Below are 18,440 nucleotides of genomic sequence, written 5' to 3'. Positions count from 1 at the left end.
TCCATTTATTTGCAAATGATTTAACAAAACTACAAAAAATGTACACACCCAGATAAAGCCAATAGGGGAAAATGTTGGTGGCTGGTGAACGTAGTTGAGAGAGATAAACAGTGTTCATTATATGTTAAACAATTTCTTGGTTTGACATTTTTGTAAAAGAAAAATTTTGGAAGGAAGAAGACCCAGTAGCCATTCCGGATTCCTGATCGGAATCCTCTCTTTAAAAAGAATTTAATTCCTGGAAACAAAGATACCCTCACTATGCAGTAGTTAAGTAGCTATTCCTCCTTCATCAACCACCCCCCCATCGCTCCCCACCCTGCCCCACCCACCACAAAAGGGCAGATGCCTGAGAAGTCTGAGTCTTAATGCCAAACAAATTTATAAACAGTGAGCCCTGTCATTTACTCAGAGTCGGTCCTAAAATATACCAGCTACACTCAGGTTGCCCTTCAGAGGCTCCGAACATTTTATATTCACTCAAGTTTCCCTGCTATCTCTGAAAGAAGGTTCCACACTGTGTCACGATTCCGAACTTCAGTCCTGAAATACTGCTGTTAGTTATACAGCATTGGCCAGACGCATGTTTGCAGTTGGTGAACCTATGGGCTTACAGCCTGTTTTCCTTTTGTTTTCTTTTGTTCTTCATGGAGTGATGTCTGGACTCCCCACCCTGACGTCACTGGTCATGATAAAAGTGATTTAAATTGCATTGGGTTCTTTAGCGTATAGTAAATCTAAGTCATTCTCACAAAATGGAAGGGCTGTGTGAAAGAAATTCTAGTCTAGGAAGGCAGCACAGATTGGCATCTATGCCAAATTGTTTATTAAAATGTTATTTACCAGAAGAGGTGAGTCAGGCTGTATCTCCTAATAACTAGGTGACTGACGGCTGCGTATAAGTGCGTGAGAAGTAATACACTCCAGGGTAGTTAGGATTTAATTGAAAATTGTGGCTTGTGCTTATATTTAAAAGTCTTATCTCCTCTTTTTCTTTTCTTCCAAATGTACTGATTTTGTGAATTAATGAAACCTGTATCAAATTGGCCACAGGCTCTGTATGTTGATGACACAGCCCAGGAAGCAGAAAACTTCACAAGTAGTTCCTCGGAAGCATTAGCACAGCAGCCTCCACTGTGGCTTCTGAGGCACCACGACGCTGACTTTGTCTTCTTGGTCTTCCTTCTTCCTGGAAATTGTTTTCAGAATATAGAGGGAAGCATTATAGTTAAGGCCTGATATCAGATTCTTCTTTTAAAAAACAAACTCAGAGCCAGTTAAACATAAATAACTGGAGCGTCTCAGAAGATCCAGTCCTTGGACGTTATCGTGATGCTCTGTGTTTAGCTTTTTGCAGTGATCACTGTGCGCTTGTGTCTCGCTTGGACCTCCGGCTTAAGACAAGATGTCTGTTAGTATCTTCATTTGACAGAGTGAAAAAAATGACAAATCATGCTAGACAGAAGTAGAATCTAGATTTTTCTGTCTTATGGTCCATTGCTTTTTGATGTGACTGTTTTGCCCAGGTGGTATCACTGATGGCACCTGGTCCTGTGATTTCTGAAGGCATTTTCCCATGTAGACATCTACAAAGCCTAGTATTTGACTTGAAAGTAATTACTGGAAAGACTTATGGAAGTCTTTCTAGTTCTTTCTTTTTGTTCCGTCAGTTGAATTCTTAGAACCTGTCAACCCAGAACCCAAAGAGGAGGATAGGGTTGCTGGTCGAAGTTAGAATTTCTCCCTTTCTTCTGTCGTTCCTGGCTTTCTTCTGTTAAGACCCTCACTGAGCAAAATCACAGGACTTCTGAATTTTTTCTATTTGTTTCTGTCTCTTTATTTAGAATTCCTAAAATTCCTGGATCAGGAATTAAGAATTACCTACCTAGTTGACCAAAATGGCTTTCTTTTCACTGTCTCTTAAACTTCTCTTCCAACCAGAATTCTGAGTTAGTTTTTTGTTCTGTTTTGTGTTGTTTTGTTTTGTTTTGTTTTGTTTTAGCAAACCATTGGGCCATTTTCTCTTTCCAGGAGGTCAGTGACTTGGGACAACATATCTTCTTTGCTGTTAAAATCTGGCTGTGTGCCTGTCTTCTGTGTCCGCTTTTGTTTACTGACTGTCCATCTGATACTCTTGTCGCCCGGGCCTTCGTCGGGTTAACATCCGGTGGTATTTTGTCTGTCGGCTTCTGCTCTGTCTCCCTGCCCTTGTTCATCTTTCTTGTGCACCCCAACAGGGACCAGTCTCTCCATTACTGACCCCCAGGCCTCTCCTGAACCCTGGGGCTCTGTGCCCATCTGGCTGATAGCTGGGCTTCTCTAGATCTTTCTACACTCATTTCCTATTGTCCAGAGTCCCACCCCTAGCTAGGAGTAGCACCTCAAATCAATGATACCGTGAGCTTACAAGGCTCTGCAGCTAATCTTAACAGAATATTCCTACCCCCCGCCCCCCCCAGAGGAAGAGAAAACATTCTTAGTGCAGCAGTTGGGAAGGCTTGAGTACTAAACCAGGACGTGGTGTGACAGTGCATGCTTTAGCTCAGCCTTTCCCGAGGAATATTAGTTATGCAGAATGCCTCCCAGAGAAGGGGTGTAGTTAACAATTCAGGGAAACTGTGTATTTCTCCTTTTGGAAGTTTATAATGTACATTAACATATTAAAGATCCTAAGAAGAACTGCAGTAAACATGTTTCAAACCAAGGAGTTCTGGTCTTTCTCAACTCCTTTCGTCACGGAATCCTCTACCGTCATTACTGTCATTACTAGCTGTGACACTTCCTAGTCCCTCGGGAACACTTGGGGGAAATAGTCCCATATTTCCTGTAGATACTGCAAACTCCCACAGTGCTGCTTCTCTCCCTGACGCTGGGCCACCCTTTCTTCTCTCTTTTCTGTCTCTCCATGCTTCTCAACCTCCCTCAATCTAGGCACTTTATTCTTTAAGATTTAATGTAGTATTAATTTTTTTTGATAAAAACTGTTTATAAATTAAATGTTTATATTATTATTATTACAAACATAAACGTTTATAAATGTTGTATTTCCCCGGCCACCGGTCTCCTTGCCCTCTCCCCCCGAGCCGCACACAGACACGCCTGCTCTGCACTTTCATAAACCTCGACGTCTGTCTGCGTCATGTGAACCGCTGCATTGTGCCGTCATCCTGTGTGTCTGCACACCCCCCTCGCACCGGGAGCTCTTTGAGGGCAGATACTTTTTGTATTGCTAGTCCCTAATATGGGATATGTATTCATTAGTGATGATTCCATGAAAAAACTGGTGAGCTTTCTACCATCTGGATGGTTCCAGGCCCTGCTGTGTTCCACAACATCCCCTTGGCCCCGGGACACTAGCATGTCCTTGCTGTGCTGGGCCGAGGCGCCTCATCAGTACCTCTGTGCGCCGCCGTTTCTCGCCCGAGTTCCCTCCTCCTTGCTTAAGCTGGTGCAGGGACAGAAAAGCACATGTGCTGCTTGGGCAGGTACGCACCGAGGACCAGAGGCCCGTGTCTTTCCTTGTAAGCTGCCCCTATTAGTGCATGATTCTCCTGCAAATCCTTCACTTCGTTTCGGTGTCGTGGCATCAGAGTGGGATGGAGGGGAAGACTTCACGTCCTTTCTCCAGACCAGCATTTGACAGTGTCAGGGGTCCTCCAGTTCTTAATCTTCCACTGATGCTGGTTGTGGAAATCGAACTGATTCTTCCCCCATTTAGCAAGTTCTGGGGAGTCGTGTTCTCACATGTGACAGCTCCGTTTAGAATATGGGCAGAGTCTTGGGCTTTGGCGGTAATTCTGAGCTATGGGAAAAGGACCTTTTACGACTTATATATCTGGATCTATATACACATATACGCACACATAAATTTATACTTTAAGGGAGGTCCATCAAGAAGTACAAGCTCTTAAAGACAGTGGCTCGACTGTGCATGTTTTCTATCTATTTCTTAACTCATAGATTTATTAGTAACTCAGTGATTGTAATATGCGATATTTTACCATAAAGCATTGGACTAAATCCGAATCACTTTTTATTCTGACTTGTTATGACAGAGACCTGACTCTAGTTTTAGATATTCAGGTGAAACATTTTAGAGTACCAGGATTTTCCTCTGACTGGAGAGCTCTTGGACCTCTAAAGAGAATGCAGGCTTAAATTAGCTTTGCCTTGGACGTGTCTCTGAGAGAGGAGAAATTCGGGCCGACTCAGTGACTGACTGGTCAAAGGGCCAGTGTAGTCAGTCACTTCATAATTTAAGTCTGAAGTACGGTAACATGTTCCTGGCCAGCAGATTCATGAGGTCTACTACAGAAAAATTAATTTCATTTTACAGTGTTGTTTACTCAGGTCCTTTTACTGACTACTCAGTTAATTTCTGAGATTCTGAACATCCTTTCTAGAATTTGGTTTGAGGAAAAGTAGGCCCTGAGCATTTGCTGGGTACTTACCTGTAGAGCATTCCAAGTAACTGGAATCCTTAACTGAAGATGAATGTACTTCACTTCCAGGGTGAAAAGGAACAGCCCGTGTTCGCAGTGACCGGCCTTCGATGGGGATCCTTCAGAGACGCCGGCGTCAAAGTTAGCAAGTAAAGCGTTCCTGTACTGATGTGGGATGATTTTTTTAAAACTATTTTTCTGCTCCCGTCTTTGCGGTTTCAATATACAGTGGTATATTACTCTAGGATGAAGTTGGATGGGCCTGGAGGTGAATTACTTATGAATAAGAGAGACAGAGGTTTAGATCTGACACACAGAAAGGCTAGGGAAGCTTCCCGTTTCCTCCACACTTGCCGGCAGTGAAGCGGCCGCGATGGCGTCCGTGTCTTTGGCCATGGTGTCCGAGCACAGGGCAGGCTCACGCTGGCCTGGAGTTGCCTGGCATCCTGCAACCTGTGGGGCCGGCCCTGCGGGCCGCCCAGCCTCATGGAGCTTTTCCAGCCCTGGGAGACTGGCCCTGAGAGGTGTTCTTGTTGAAAGCCTAGTGGATCGAGAGACCACAGGCTGCAGTCGGAAAGAAAGGCGGAACGCCGGGCTGTGTTGGGAGCTGGAAGAAACGGGCCTGTCCGAGGCTGTGGCTGGCTTCCATGAGAGTGGACTTCTGTTCGGAGAGTTCACTGTGCTGCATGAAAATGTTGGCTTGGAAAGCGGCTGTGGGTGTTCTGTTCCGAGTGGAGGGTGGTGCAGGCGCAGGCTTCCCACGGGGGCACTGACTCGGTGCCTGGTGGGTAGTGCTTTCTCTTTACCTTTTTTTTTTCCTAACGTCGGCTTATGATTTTAGTATGGTTTAAATGAACTATGATCAGTCTCACAGCTTTTATCAAGAAGACGCCTCTTTCCCCTCATAAGCTTTCCTGCCACACTCTATGGAAATTTCTCTTACTTGTCTCACTTTGTTATTCCTGCTAATGAGGTTCTCGAGAGTGGAATGCCAGAGGGGGAGGTGCTGTATTGTTTTACAGGCTGCGCTGTTGAACAGTTCACATTGTTTTTATTTGTAAGTTGGCTGTGATTACCTTGATTCCACAAATCACCATATGGTGTTATTTTATTAAAGATTTTATTCATTGGAGAGAGATGAGAGCGAATGAGAGTGCAGAAGTGGGGAGAGGAGATGAGGGCAGAGGGAGCAGCAGACTGGGATCCCACAGCGGGGCTTGACACTAGCGCCCTGGGATCATGACCTGAGCCAAAGGCAGATGCGTAACCAACTGAGCCACTCAGGCAACCCAACGAATCACCGTATGTTTTATCTGTGATCTTGAATACCAGCAACTCGCCAAGAGTAATTGCTTTATTTTCCCTGAAAATGTCTGGTGAGAACAAATTGCTTCGTGAAATGTGTTAATCAACAACTGAGCACGAGCATAGGTCGGCCCCTTTAGGAGGATCTCACACGCTTGCCCCTCTTTTGATTGATTTTTGAACAGTGAATTTTAAAATTTTGGTGGTGATTATCTAACACCTCGACTGGGACCTTCCACGGAGTCCCTCTGTGTGCCGTAGGAGAAACAGTGGGCATGCAAGAAATGATTTCCTAGCTGGACATTAGGTGCAGGCAGAGTGTCATTGGTAGAGATGAGTGGAACTATGGATAGTTAGGAATAAACTGCCTTTCTCTCTGGCTACCTGGGAAATGAAATAAATTATTATGTAAGCTTAGAAAAAAATCAGATGAGCAAGGCCCTCATTAGTAACATGACAGTATGATCCTGAATAATACTTAGGATGGCTCCACATTCTTCATTGGATTCCATCTAACCCCCTTATTCTGGCATTCAAGGCCCAACTTGATCTGTCATCAACCCTAATTCCATATTTACGTATCTTTACTTCGAAGTCTTTGCCGTGACTGCTGTTCTCAGTGTTTCCTGTGCCTTTGCTACTCCCCTTGCCTAGAATGACTTCTTTCCCTCTTTTGTGGATCTAAATCTGAGCTGGTTATCTTTGCTCTTGTGCAGGCCTGGTTGCCCCGATGATTTTCAGACTAGTGATTTCTTGTCCCTTGACTCTCCTCACCAATAAATCATGATATATATATATATATATATATATATATACATGATATATATATATATATCATGGAAAAAATATATATTTATATATATATATTTGTATATCATATATTATATTTCCATATATTTATAGATCAGTTGGCACTGACACACACACACACACACATAGCCATTTATTGTTTTCTGTTACTTTTTTGGGCTTTATTGTCTCAAATTATAAGCCTTCAAAGGCAGGAGTTTTATGCTTTTACTTCTTTTTCCTTCATATACATAGTAAATGCTAAATAAATGCATATTGAGTGGAATCAAATAGGGAGCCCTTAAGATGAGCTGGTAGGAGACAGAGATAAATTTTAAGAGAGGAACCTATTTTATGTCACTTTTCTAGTTCCCATTAGGCATCTTTCTACACTAGCTTTTATGTATTTAGCAGTATGCAGTAGACACTCTTCGTTCCCAGATTTAACATTTCCCGTTTGGAAGCTGCATAACACGAGTAATGTGAAGTTAGGCTGATTTACAGATTTTAAGTGGTGTGCGCGTGTGTGTGCGTGTGCGTCTGTGTGTGAGAGAACATGGTAGACAGGATCCAGGCACTTGAGCATGTGAGTCACACACCAGACCACCCAGCACCTGCGTCTCATTGTGGCTTCATCATCCTCCACCCACTGCCCTTTTGAACGTAGACTCTGCTGTATTCTGTGGTTGAGAGTATATATCACAGTGATACCTGTGAATTGAGAGAGGGAGACGCTGATTATGTATTTCTTGTAAATTGCAAGGGTCTCTCCACTGTGTAATTCATTATGCACTACTTGACACGACATTGAAATGTAGATGAAAAACTTAACTGTCCTTCTTTGTTTCTGCTAAAGCACAATCCCCAGGCCTCCAGAGCTGGGAGTGGTGTATTCATAGTCCACCCCTTACACTGGAGGTGGCTGTGCAGGGTGTCCGCAGTGGAGGGGCAATTTTAACATGCTATTCTTCTTGAATGATGTCTAGCCCTTTCAGAGTTCTCTTAATGTTCTAACCAGGTTTTTGTCTTGATCGTTCTCAGATACTGGTATCTCGGGCCTCTAAAAACCAAAGCAGCTCACTTCTTCAGCACTCTTAAGGTAAATGCAATTTCCAGTGTAGAAAGTTGCCCTGTATTGTTTTGTTGTTACTCTGTGATGTGTCAGTTTGGATTTTTAAAAATTCCCTGCTACAGATATACATGACATGTTCCAAATGGGGGCTCTTTACTCAGAAGCGAGCGCAGGAGGCGTTCCTGTCGCATAAGCCGTCGCCCTCATCTACCGGCTCGTTCCTTCCCTTACCAAACCCGGAGTTAGTTTCTCTTTGATATTCCACTTCCTTTTGTTTATTCACTCACTCTTGCCAGACAAACCTGGAATAGAATGCCTATATCTCATCAATTATTTGTAAGGGTGTCTGCATTAGTATCTGGAAATGAACTGGAGATTTGCATCCGAATGTATGTAACTGAACAGTCTCGTGTATAATAGAGTAGGTTCCACACTGTGCTAGCAAAAATATGGGTCGTGGTTCCTGTCTTGGACAGTACAAATAGGGAATATTTCTAGCGTCAGAGAGCATTCCATCGGGCGCTGCTACTATTGCCTGTCCACGGACAAATGTTGTCCTAGAGAAAAGCTGAATGGTGTATATTAATGAAAATGCTAATAGCAAAGTCATCCTTATCTGTGGATGACATCCTGTGTTCAGCTTTTATGCAAATCAAAGCAGTATGTTCAAAAGTTGGCAACTCAGTCTGAAAATTGGCAGATCAAGTTTGTTGTGAAAATATTGGTTCTGATGTTAATATTCAGAGCGTCAAGTGTTTTTCTAATTGTAAAAGTGATGCATGTCCATTGCAAACATTTGGAAAACATAGCTCCCTTTACCTTCTAAATAAATTCTTGTTGTGTTAAAGAAATGTAAAAATCAAAACCCCTAAGTACTGGGGGTGGCCAGTTTACATGATTATGAGCATGAACTTGGAGGACAATGCCTTTCTACACTGAAGGCACACCGTTTTAGTAAAATGCGTTGTTACTCTTGCTTAGGGGATAATTTCAGTGGTGGAGTGGGGGTGCCGTTCGGGAGAGCAGAGTGGCTGTGTGTGTAAGCTGTCCTGTCAGGGAGAAGGTAAACTCTTCCCAGCCTTTCTTCAGCAAACGGTTATTAAATATCTAATGTGGACAGCCCTGCTATCTACTCGGCAGGTTCCTGCCCTCAAGGAGGATCCATGTTTGGGGAGTGTGAGGCACCAGTAAAGCAGGGGCGTGGCAAGTGCTGGGAGAGCCTGTGGAAAGACAAGGTGGGAGCAGTTGGGGGGGTGGGGTGGGCAGTCGTATCTGCCTCAGGGGCAGCAGCCTTCCCAGGGCAGGGAACACTTCTACTCAAGTTTGAATCTACACAGGACTGTATAAAGGGCATTCCAGGTGGAGGAGCCAGGATGTGTGAAGTGGCCGTGATGTCACGTGGTCGGGACAACAGAAAGGCAGGAAGCGGGGTTCGAGGGGTGGGAAGGGAGGTGGCGGCAGTTGGGCGGTGGCAGCTGACTTTGACCATGACAGCGCTGGGGAACTACTGAGTCTTAAGCAGGGGAGAGACATGAGCGGATCTGCATTTCAGAAAAGCTATTTGTCAGCAGTGTAGACAAGAGATTGCTTGTGGGTGTTTAAGGCAAGAGCACCAGATAGAAGATTGTTCAAGTAAGCCAGGGGAGAGGTGATGAGGTCCAAACTAGTTTGCAATCTGGAGTTTTCATGAACTCCGACAAGATTAGAATAGGATCACGTGTGTGAAGAAAGATGCAATTTTCAGTTGGGCACATGGTGCAGACAGGCCAGGGATAGCCTGGAGGAATGGAAGCACCTGAAGAGCCACAGAGCTGCCCGTGAAGCCTGAGGGGAAGGGGCGGTCCCCGTGAGAGTCCCCGAGAGAGACCTGCTAGCCAAAGGGAACCAGAGCGTCAGGAAGAGGCAGCACAGAGTCTAAATCAGGACAGGAAGGTGCCCGCTGCATTCAGCAGCCTCTGAAGGTTTGCTCACCTCCCAAGTAGAGGGGCTGAGCCCCCTCCACGGAAGTTAGGGAATAAAGGTAGGTTAAGCCGCACAGACAGCACTTCGAAAGGAAGGAAATAGAAAAGGCAAAAGCTAGTGAGAAACAGGGGGCCAGCCGAGTGTTAGTTTTTATTGATTGGAGAGGGGGCTGTGTCTTTCTACCCTGACACAAAAGCCAAGAAGAAAGGAAAGAGGTGAGAGATATGGAGATGCAGAGCAAGACTGAGTCGGCCAAGCCCAGGTGCGGTGGGGAGGGCGTGGGGCCCAAGGTGCTGGGTCAGCCTTGGACAGAGGAAGGGTGCCTTTTTCCTTGAGAAAGGAGAAAACTAGAACAGAGGTCCAGGTGCAAACAAATTTATAGAGTGTTAGGCAGTTCTCCCTGACGTCCTGATGGTCTCACTGAAGCCTGGGGAGCAAGGTGATCTGTTGAAAATGAGGTGGGTGGTCGTGGTGGGGGATTTTGAAGAGAGATGAAAATAGGGTGCTTTGGAAGGATTATCCAGTGGTACTGAAGACCCGAGACCCAAGAATTTGTCGTGGCACAGGTCTATTGACCCGGAGTATTAGTTGCCCCTCTAATAACATGGGGCCACAATGTGCGATACAGATAGCTAGTGACAGGATTGATCCAGAATAGGGGCTTTTCAGGGCACATGATGCAACACCAAAGATACAGAAGGACCAACAGTGATGGGGAAAAGAGTGACTTAAGGTAATCAGCTGTTAATTAGGCACTGAAGGAGAATGGTGTGGTCAGGGACTGGAATTCTCAGTGGGATTGGAAATTTGGTGTGGGGTTGGATCTACAGGGGCCAAAATATAACACCCTTTTCTTACTCTTCTGAGTTTGAACCAAGTTATGAAAAAAAATGCAGGAACCAGGCAGATGGAGATCAAAATACCAGCTTTCTAAATGTCAGCAGGACTAAAGGACATAGCTTAGATAATGCGGTCACAGATTTCCAGATACTCTGAATTGAATTCACCCCTTTAAAACGTCTCCTTTAGGGCAGACACTGCCATAGGAAGCCAACTGCACGAGGAAGCAGTGAGTCCCCACGACAGCCACTTTGGGGGACAGAGGGAAAGAGAGAGGAGCCAGAATTGTTACTCCTTTGTCATTCACCACATGGAAACCTGAGAATAGGGGGGTGGGTCACCCTGAAAGACATACTGAACACAAAAGAATCAGTCAGAAGAACAGAAGAATATGGGACGTGGTTAGAGAGTAGGGCATCAAGCTTTTAGGTTTCCAGGATGAAATAGTTCTGGGTAACAGGAAGAACCAGGATGTGGCCGTGGAAATGGGTAGCCAGGGGGTTAGAGCGCACATCAGGGGCTGAGTGACTAGGGAGTATTTTAATTATTCCTGTGGACACTGATGAGACTGAATTGGGGTATTAAGAAGTAGAAGACAGACAATCTAGAGTCTGAGAATGATGGTCCTTGAAGCCTTGGCTCGATCATGAGGCTAGCCTGAGCCATTCTGGGCTCCGAGTGGAATAGGATTCCGGAAGGGAAGAAGGTATTTGATGCATTTCATTTTTGTGTCACCATCTGTAAACCAAAGATGAATTTATTATGGGATGATTCTCTCTTCATTCGTACTGTTTTTCTTTTTGCTTTTTATTTTTTTTTTTTGACAAGTATAAATAGTGGTAGTCTAATTGGACTTCTCTGCTCTGTGTGAGAGCAGTGAAGGCAGCCATTACCCAGTTCCTGGTTTTCAAGACCAGCCTTCAGTAGGAAAAGAAACTGAGGAGTCCGTGCTCCAGAGTAGAGCTAATTCCGTTCCATGAGATGATTAATTCGCTTGCAGGCAGGCGTAGGTGGGTGACTGACCTTTGCAGGGCTCCTCCCTGAGTTTGGACTTCGGTGCGCATGACAAGTTTTTCTCTCTTCACATTAAAAGGAGTGGCCTCAGACACATCAAGCATCCATCTCGTACACGGGACCTACAGAGAGACCTCCCAGTGCAGCAGAAGAGAACCCTCCTCGGCCCTCTTTGTATAGGAGAATATTACGCAGGCTCGCGTCCTACTGGGCGCAGCCGCAGGACGGTGAGCTGCGTGCTGGGTGCAGAGCCCTGGTTGGTTTGGGCCCCCAGACCCGTGTGAGCCACTTGCCTCATGCAGGAGAGGCCCTTCAATGACCCAAACCAGCACTGTCCGATGCATGGGAACAGCCTGCATCACTGGTGACAGATCACGGCTCCCTCTTTCTGGCACTGACCTTTATGTCGTCGTGCTGGCTTTGGCAGGGATGTTTGGGTATAGAGACTTAACTGGGAGCCTGGCTCCTCCTCCTGTGTGTGAGAAGCTAGGCGATAAATCAAAGTGAGGCAGAGTCCGCAGGCAGGCATGGGTGGCCAGGCTGAGCGCCGGCAGCTCGCTGTTGGTGGGGGAGTGGGGAAATGTTAGTGGAAGAAACTGATCCAAATCTAATGCCCCCACAGCCCTTTCCCGAGAGGTGAGCCCCAAGGTCTGGAAAGAAGTGCAGCTGTCCACCATCGAACTGTCCATCACGACGCGGAACAGTCACCTTGAACTGACGGTAAGTGGGCCTTTTTTATTAGCAAAGCCTTTGGTATCTGGGAAAAGTGGCAAAGGCCACCTGCCCTTCCATTAATTGGGTATTTTTATTTTATCCTTTTTGGGGAGAGAAGAAAGGATCAGGGGAAAGAGCGTATGGTGTGGTTTTAAGGAATAACAGTGGAGTGAGGCGGGAGCTTTAAGCTTGGTGGGCTCTGAGATAGTATTTTGGGCCCTGCTTCGTAGCCGCCAGGCTTTCTGAGACTTGAGGGCAGAAGACTGTTAGAAACAAAAAGTTAGCCTGCTCCCTTTTGTCTCAGGAATAAAAAATTGTGGAACTTTTACTTGAGTGAATATCACTGTTTTTGTGACTATATTAAATATATGGATTTAGGTCCCCAGGAGAAAAAAAATACACATACTCATATACATAGAGTCCTCGCTGCTGACACGCATGGTCCAGTACGGTGGCTGCTAGACCCGTGGCTCTTTGAGTCAGATAAAATCTAGCACTCACTTCAGGTGCCCATTAGCCATATGTGGCTGGCAGCTGCCACACTGGAAAACAGTTGCCAGCACAGATACAAAATGCCATCAGTGCAGAAAGTTCTGGATGGTGCGCCTGTTGACCAGATGCTAAAAAAAATGTTGAAATACAGCAGAGGTTGACCAAACTGGCCTGCCCCCTATTTTTGTTTGGTGGCACACAAACTAAGAATTGACATTACGTTTTTAAATGGCTGTGAGAAAATCAAGAGAGTATTTTGTGATACACAGAAAGAATACAAAATCCAGGTTTCAGTATCCATAAGAAAAGCCTTATTGGAACAGCCACATTCACTCACCTGCGGGCTGTCTGGGGCTGCTTTTGTGCCCTGACGGCAGAGTCGGTCATTGCCTCCGACTCCGCGGCCGTCCAGAGTCTCCTGACCCGTGCTCTAGAAGAAACCTGAGTAGTTCGTATTCGCCAGAATGCTAATAGGAAAGCTACCCTGACCTGTGGATGCGTTACGATGTTGGGTTTTATGCAGATCCACGTAGTCGCGCACACTTGACCTGGTCCGTCTGGAAGCAGCAGGTGGACTCGAACGGGGTGATGAGCGTGTGCATGCGCCCGGGAGTCTGGCTCTGATGTTTTGTGGAGGAGCGGGTCGCTTTCTAATTAGGAAAGTAACACATGTCCTTCGCAAAACATGTGGGTAACACAGCTTCCCTCATCTCCCAGCTGGACTGAAGAGTTAAATTAGGAAATTCATGAAGCGTAGAGTGAAATGGAGGTGATTATCGGTATAAACGTGGGGAGGACCAGGCCTTTCTAAGCATGGCGTCTAAGGCGCAAATCACATCAATGCATTTGTCTACTTACAATTGAAGAAACTAGAAACAAAAACTTTCATGACAAATTGGGAAAAAGAATGTGCTAGAGCAGGAGTTCATAGCTTTCCTTACGGTAAGGGGGCCTTTATTCTTAGCAAAGCCTTTGGTATCTGGAAAAAGATATACTGGCTCAGAGCCCGCCAAGCCCCCCAACAAACTCTTAAGAAGTAGGCAAAGGACTCCTTTAAGTAACAGGCACGAGCAAAAACAGAAATTCACAAAGAACATAAACTTGGAAAAATAGCTTCTATTTGCTGAATGCGTCCTTTCTGCCAGGCACTGCCCTGAGAATTTTACATCATGTCAACTCCTGTAATTCTTATAACTACATTACCAGGGAGACATAACTTTTATATGCGTGTAATAGGTCAGGAAACAGGGAAAGTGTTCAAATCGAAGAAATGCAAATTTAAAAGAACAGCGAAATGTCCTAAATTAAGCATGCTGGGTTGTGCCGTGTTGGTGTGCAAGGGGAAATGGGCATTCATGCGGTCCTGCTGAATCTGTAAATCATGACACCCTTTCTTGGTGTCTTGCTGGTCTCTCCAAAGCATCTAAAAAAGACTTACTAGAGCCAAGGGTGTGCTTCTGTTTCTAGGAGTTTGTCCTACAGGAATAAGCAGATGCACACACATACATAGTGTAGCCATTCCCTTATTTCTTACATAATGGAATTCAGCAAAGACTGGTGAAAATGGAGGTATTAAGGTTGAAAAACAGATTCTATGCTAGAGGAATTTCAAAAAGAAAGATAAAATTTCTAATTATACACTGCTTTTATACCTTGTCTCTGATAATAGGTATTTCTAGTATTTTGTTCTTGCTGTTTAATATGGCTCTTTTCTCTGATGACGGAATACCAATGAACGGACGGAGTTGGGTCCAGGCTGTGATTGTGGCCCCAGATTAGCCACATGTAGAGTGCCGAGTGCTTTTAATCTTGGTGCCAATTATGGGAGCATAAGATTCTGTGCTGTTATCACAAGGAGCAGCACATTTGTTTTCTGTTTCCACACCTCTTTAAAAGCAAATGCAATAAAATATTCAAAGACAATGAAGCTGCCATGTGATAGCTCCAAACTCGTTTATCATTTATAAAAGTACATTCAGAGTCAAAGAGGCTTTAAGGGGTGTGGAATGTGTGAAAATTAGGATCTCTTGTACAGCTCTGTTCACTGTATTTATAATAGCAAAATATGCGAAACAAATGAACCAGGGGACTGATGAAATCCATTCTGGTACATTTATTTAAGACGTTCTCTCTTCAGTGACACGGAAAGATACTCATCATATATTGTTAAAACCCAGACTGGTATGATATGCATCACATGATTCTCTTTTTCTTTAAAAAGAAACACTTGCACCTATAATTGTGCTTTGTGAACGATGGAGGTAAGGCTCCATTTTTATAATCTTAGCCCAGAGAAAGCCACTGGTCCAAGCACCATTTACTGAAGTAAGCCCCTATTCTACAGTGAGAGCTGGTGTCCCTTGGGCATGTTTGTAGGTTCTCTCTTCAGTTGCTCCGTTTGTCTGTATTAGTACTGTGCCACTTTTGATTATCTTCGTTTTACAATGAGTCCCCTCTGCTTTTCTTCTTTAAGAGTCCCGTTGGCTATTCTTGGCTCTTTGGCCTCTATATATCCCTTAGAAGGTTGATTTTATGAAGTTCCATATAAAAATCTGTTATATGGGACGCCTGGGTGGCTCAGTGGGTTAAGCGTCTGCCTTCAGCTCAGGTCATGATCTCAGGGTCCTGGGATTGAGCCCCGCATCGGGCTCTCTGCTCAGCGGGGACCCTGCTCCCCCCATCTCCCCCGCCTACTTGTGATCTCTGTCAAATAAATAAAATCTTTTAAAAAATCTGTTATATTGATCACAGGATTACACTGAATGTGTAGATCAATTGTAGGAAAAATGACACGTCTCTAATATTGACTCTTCTGTTGTATGAACGTGACATAGCTCTTCATTAGGCTGGTAATGCCTTTCAGGGAGGTTTTATGGATGTGCTGGATATGATCCTGGTTATTTTAAATTTTCATAGGATTATAGATGGTATCCCTTAAAATTTTGTTTTTAAATATTTGATTTAGATGGACATGTAATTGACTTTTTAAATACTGATACTGAATCAACAACTTTATGACTAAATTCTTACTAATTTATGGATTCCTTTGGATTTTGTATAGATTCAGTCATATCAGCCGCAAATAGTGCAAGTTGTCTTTTTCCTTTCAAATACTTAGCCTTCTAATCTTTTCTCTCACCTTACTGCCTTGGCCAGGACCTCTGTCCAGTGTTCAGTAGGAGTAGCGATAGCAGCATTGTTTTCGGACTCCGGCTGGTTTCATTGTGGGGCCCCTAGGTGGCTCAGTTGGTTAAGCATCTGCCTTTGACTCAGGTCATGATCCTGCACTGGGCTCCTTGCTCAGCAGGGAGCTGGCTTCTCCCACTGCCTGCTGCTCCCCCTGCTTGTGCTCATGTGCTCTCTCTCTCTGACAAATAAAACCATATATATATATATATACACACATATATATATGTAATATATATGTATGTATGTATGTAATATATATATGTATGTATATATGTATATATATGTGTGGTTTCATTGCTATATTCTTGAGATTGGTGGGATTTTTTTTATAGATACCATTTATAAGAATAAGGAAGTTTCCTTTTGTTCCTAATCTATGAAGAGTTTTATCATGAATGGTATTTAATTTTATCAAGTTTCTTTCTAGCATCTTTTGAGATAGTCATGTCATGTGAATCGGTCAGTTCCCACCGTTGATTTCTGCACGTGGACTAGTCACTAGACTTCTGTGTACAATTGTCTACTCGCCTTCTCCTCTCAGGTGGCTAATACGCCTTCCAGGCTCTGCGTGCCCCACCCTGAGCGGCCGGCCTTCCCTTCCACCCGGCGGCGGCCGAGCTCCATCCAGTCTGCCCCTCAGCTGGTGGCTGTAACTCCGTGCATGCAGTTGTTCAGGCCAGACCTCTTGGAGCTGCCCTGTCCCCCCTCACGTCTAATCTTGGCTTCTAAATACTGCCCGTGCTTAACACAACGCCCCTGCTAACTGTTCCAAGCCACCGATGTCTTTTAGCTGCGTGACTGCGTGGATTCTTGAATGCAGCACCCCCCACCCCCCGCCTTATTCTCGAACTACAGCAGCCAGAGAGGTCCTGTTGAAATGGAGCCAGATCGTATTTTCTCTGCTTGGAATCTTCTCCCGGCTCCTCATTTCTCTGAGCCGCACAGCCTTGTAATGGGCTACAGACCCTCGGGCTCGGGCCTCCCCTCTGCTCTGACTTCCACTCCCAGCGTCGCCTCCTCCCACTCCGCGCCGGCCTCCCCGGCTTCCTTGCTGTTCTTTCCTGCGTCAGGCGCGCTTCCTCCGCACAGCCCTGCCCTGGCAGTTCCCTCTGTGTGGATTGCCCTTCCCTAGGCCAGTGGTTTTAGTCCTTGGGAACGTGTTAGAAATGGATATTCTTGGGCCTCACTCACCCCAGCTCTACTGAACCATCAACTCTGAGCACGGGGCCACGGTCTGAGTTTCAACAGGCCCTCCAGGTGATACTTGCTCACGTTGGAGAACCACAGTCCTGGGTACCCACCTTGCTCATTCTCTCACCTCCTACACGTCTGCTCAGAGCTGTTTCTCCAGGAGGCTCACCCAGACCGTCTTTAAAAATGTCACTCTGACCACCCACACCATCTAGTGTTTCTTGTGTTTTTTTTCCTGTCATTTTTCTGATAAATGCTCATATACTTCTAATATACTCATGTTCTAATATACTTTATAATTTACCAATTGTTTCTCTCTATAATTTACTGTTTCTGTGCTTCTAACATGCTTCTAATATATCCTGTAACTCGTTATTTTATTATGGTTAGATTTTATTTTTTGGTTTATTCCCTCCACTCTCCCCAGTAGAAGACAAATAAATTCTTGGTAAGCAGAAATACTTGGTTTTTCAGTTCATTGGAGTAACCCAAGCACCTAGAAGAATTTATGGTAGTCAACACTAAATTGTTGCATAAAAGGTGAGCTGAGAGCCGAGTCATTGCCTCGGTGTTCTGTAATTCCCGGGCGAGAGAGAAAGCTGTGCTTCGGTGGTGCTCTTTAATCTTAGGCAGAGGCTGTCTGCTCCCAGCAGCTCATGGATTATCCTGGGTAACGGATTTTGAACCTGTCCAAAAAGAAACAATACCTGTGTTGGAAGCAGGCACAGAAGCATTGGTTCTGATTTAGAGAGAGCCCAGTTTGAACTGCTAGCCACTGGCTGGGAGAGAACTGGGGGAGTGGCCCAAGAACCAGGTCTGGTTTTATAGCCACTGCCTTGGAGCTCAGTTCTTCCAGACATTTTGCTGGGTGGTAATGAGAAGTCTTTAAACTATCACCATGGCAGAAAGGGACTGCTGCTCTTTGCCTCTGGTTGCATATCAAAACTGCACATAGCACGTTTGAAAACACACACTTGGGGGACACCTGGGTGAATCCTTGAAGCATCCGACTCTTGGTTTCAGCTCAGGTCTTGATCTCTTGGGTCACGCAATCTAGCCTTATGTCCGGCTCTGCACTCAGTGGGGAGTCGGCTTGAAGATTCTCTCCCTCTGCCCCTCCCCTCACTTGCACACACTCTCTTTTTTCAAATAAATAAATCTTTAAAAAAACAAAAAACCCACATATACTTGGGCTCTGCATAGCAGGAAGCTGATCCCGCGGGTGTGGTGTGAGGCTGATGCACAGTGAAGAGGGAGGCCGGCTAGGGTTGATGGGCTGGAACGTGACCCACGGGGAGGGGACCCCAGAGACCACAGCAGCTGTGAGGGTTCGTGTCAGAACGTCCCAAACCTCCTACTCTGAGTTCTGACAAACCCAAGTTTGTGTTTAGCTTATCTGGGTAGTGATGAGTTTTATGGTATATAAATTA

At 45.1% G+C, this 18,440-nt stretch overlaps 2 protein-coding genes across 6 annotated transcripts in view; one reads left to right on the top strand and one right to left on the bottom strand.

Annotated features, from left to right (window-relative positions):
• AGK (acylglycerol kinase) overlaps positions 1-18,440 on the top strand; it is a 70,668-nt gene that overhangs the window by 48,157 nt on the left and 4,071 nt on the right. For all 4 annotated transcript variants that reach the window (XM_059396258.1, XM_059396256.1, XM_059396257.1 and 1 more), the window contains exons 10-13: positions 4,512-4,591; positions 7,578-7,635; positions 11,504-11,651; positions 12,047-12,144. In XM_059396258.1, the coding sequence (XP_059252241.1) occupies positions 4,512-4,591; positions 7,578-7,635; positions 11,504-11,651; positions 12,047-12,144 (384 nt within the window). The remainder of the gene's footprint in view (positions 1-4,511; positions 4,592-7,577; positions 7,636-11,503; positions 11,652-12,046; positions 12,145-18,440) is intronic.
• Positions 17,387-18,440, bottom strand: part of DENND11 (DENN domain containing 11) — a 52,748-nt gene continuing 51,694 nt past the window's right edge. The window contains exon 10 of one of the 2 annotated variants that reach the window (XM_059396253.1): positions 17,387-17,696. Coding sequence is in view for 1 of the 2 variants with exons in the window: in XM_059396255.1 (XP_059252238.1) it covers positions 17,672-17,696 (25 nt within the window). In the remaining variant the exon portion in view is untranslated. The remainder of the gene's footprint in view (positions 17,697-18,440) is intronic. The other variant, XM_059396255.1, reaches the window with a different exon arrangement.

The sequence above is a fragment of the Mustela nigripes genome, chromosome 4 (genome assembly GCF_022355385.1).
Source record: "Mustela nigripes isolate SB6536 chromosome 4, MUSNIG.SB6536, whole genome shotgun sequence".
Lineage (NCBI taxonomy): Eukaryota > Metazoa > Chordata > Mammalia > Carnivora > Mustelidae > Mustela > Mustela nigripes.
The sequence above is the reverse complement of the archived record's forward strand: the minus strand, read 5'-3'. Positions and strand labels throughout refer to the sequence as shown.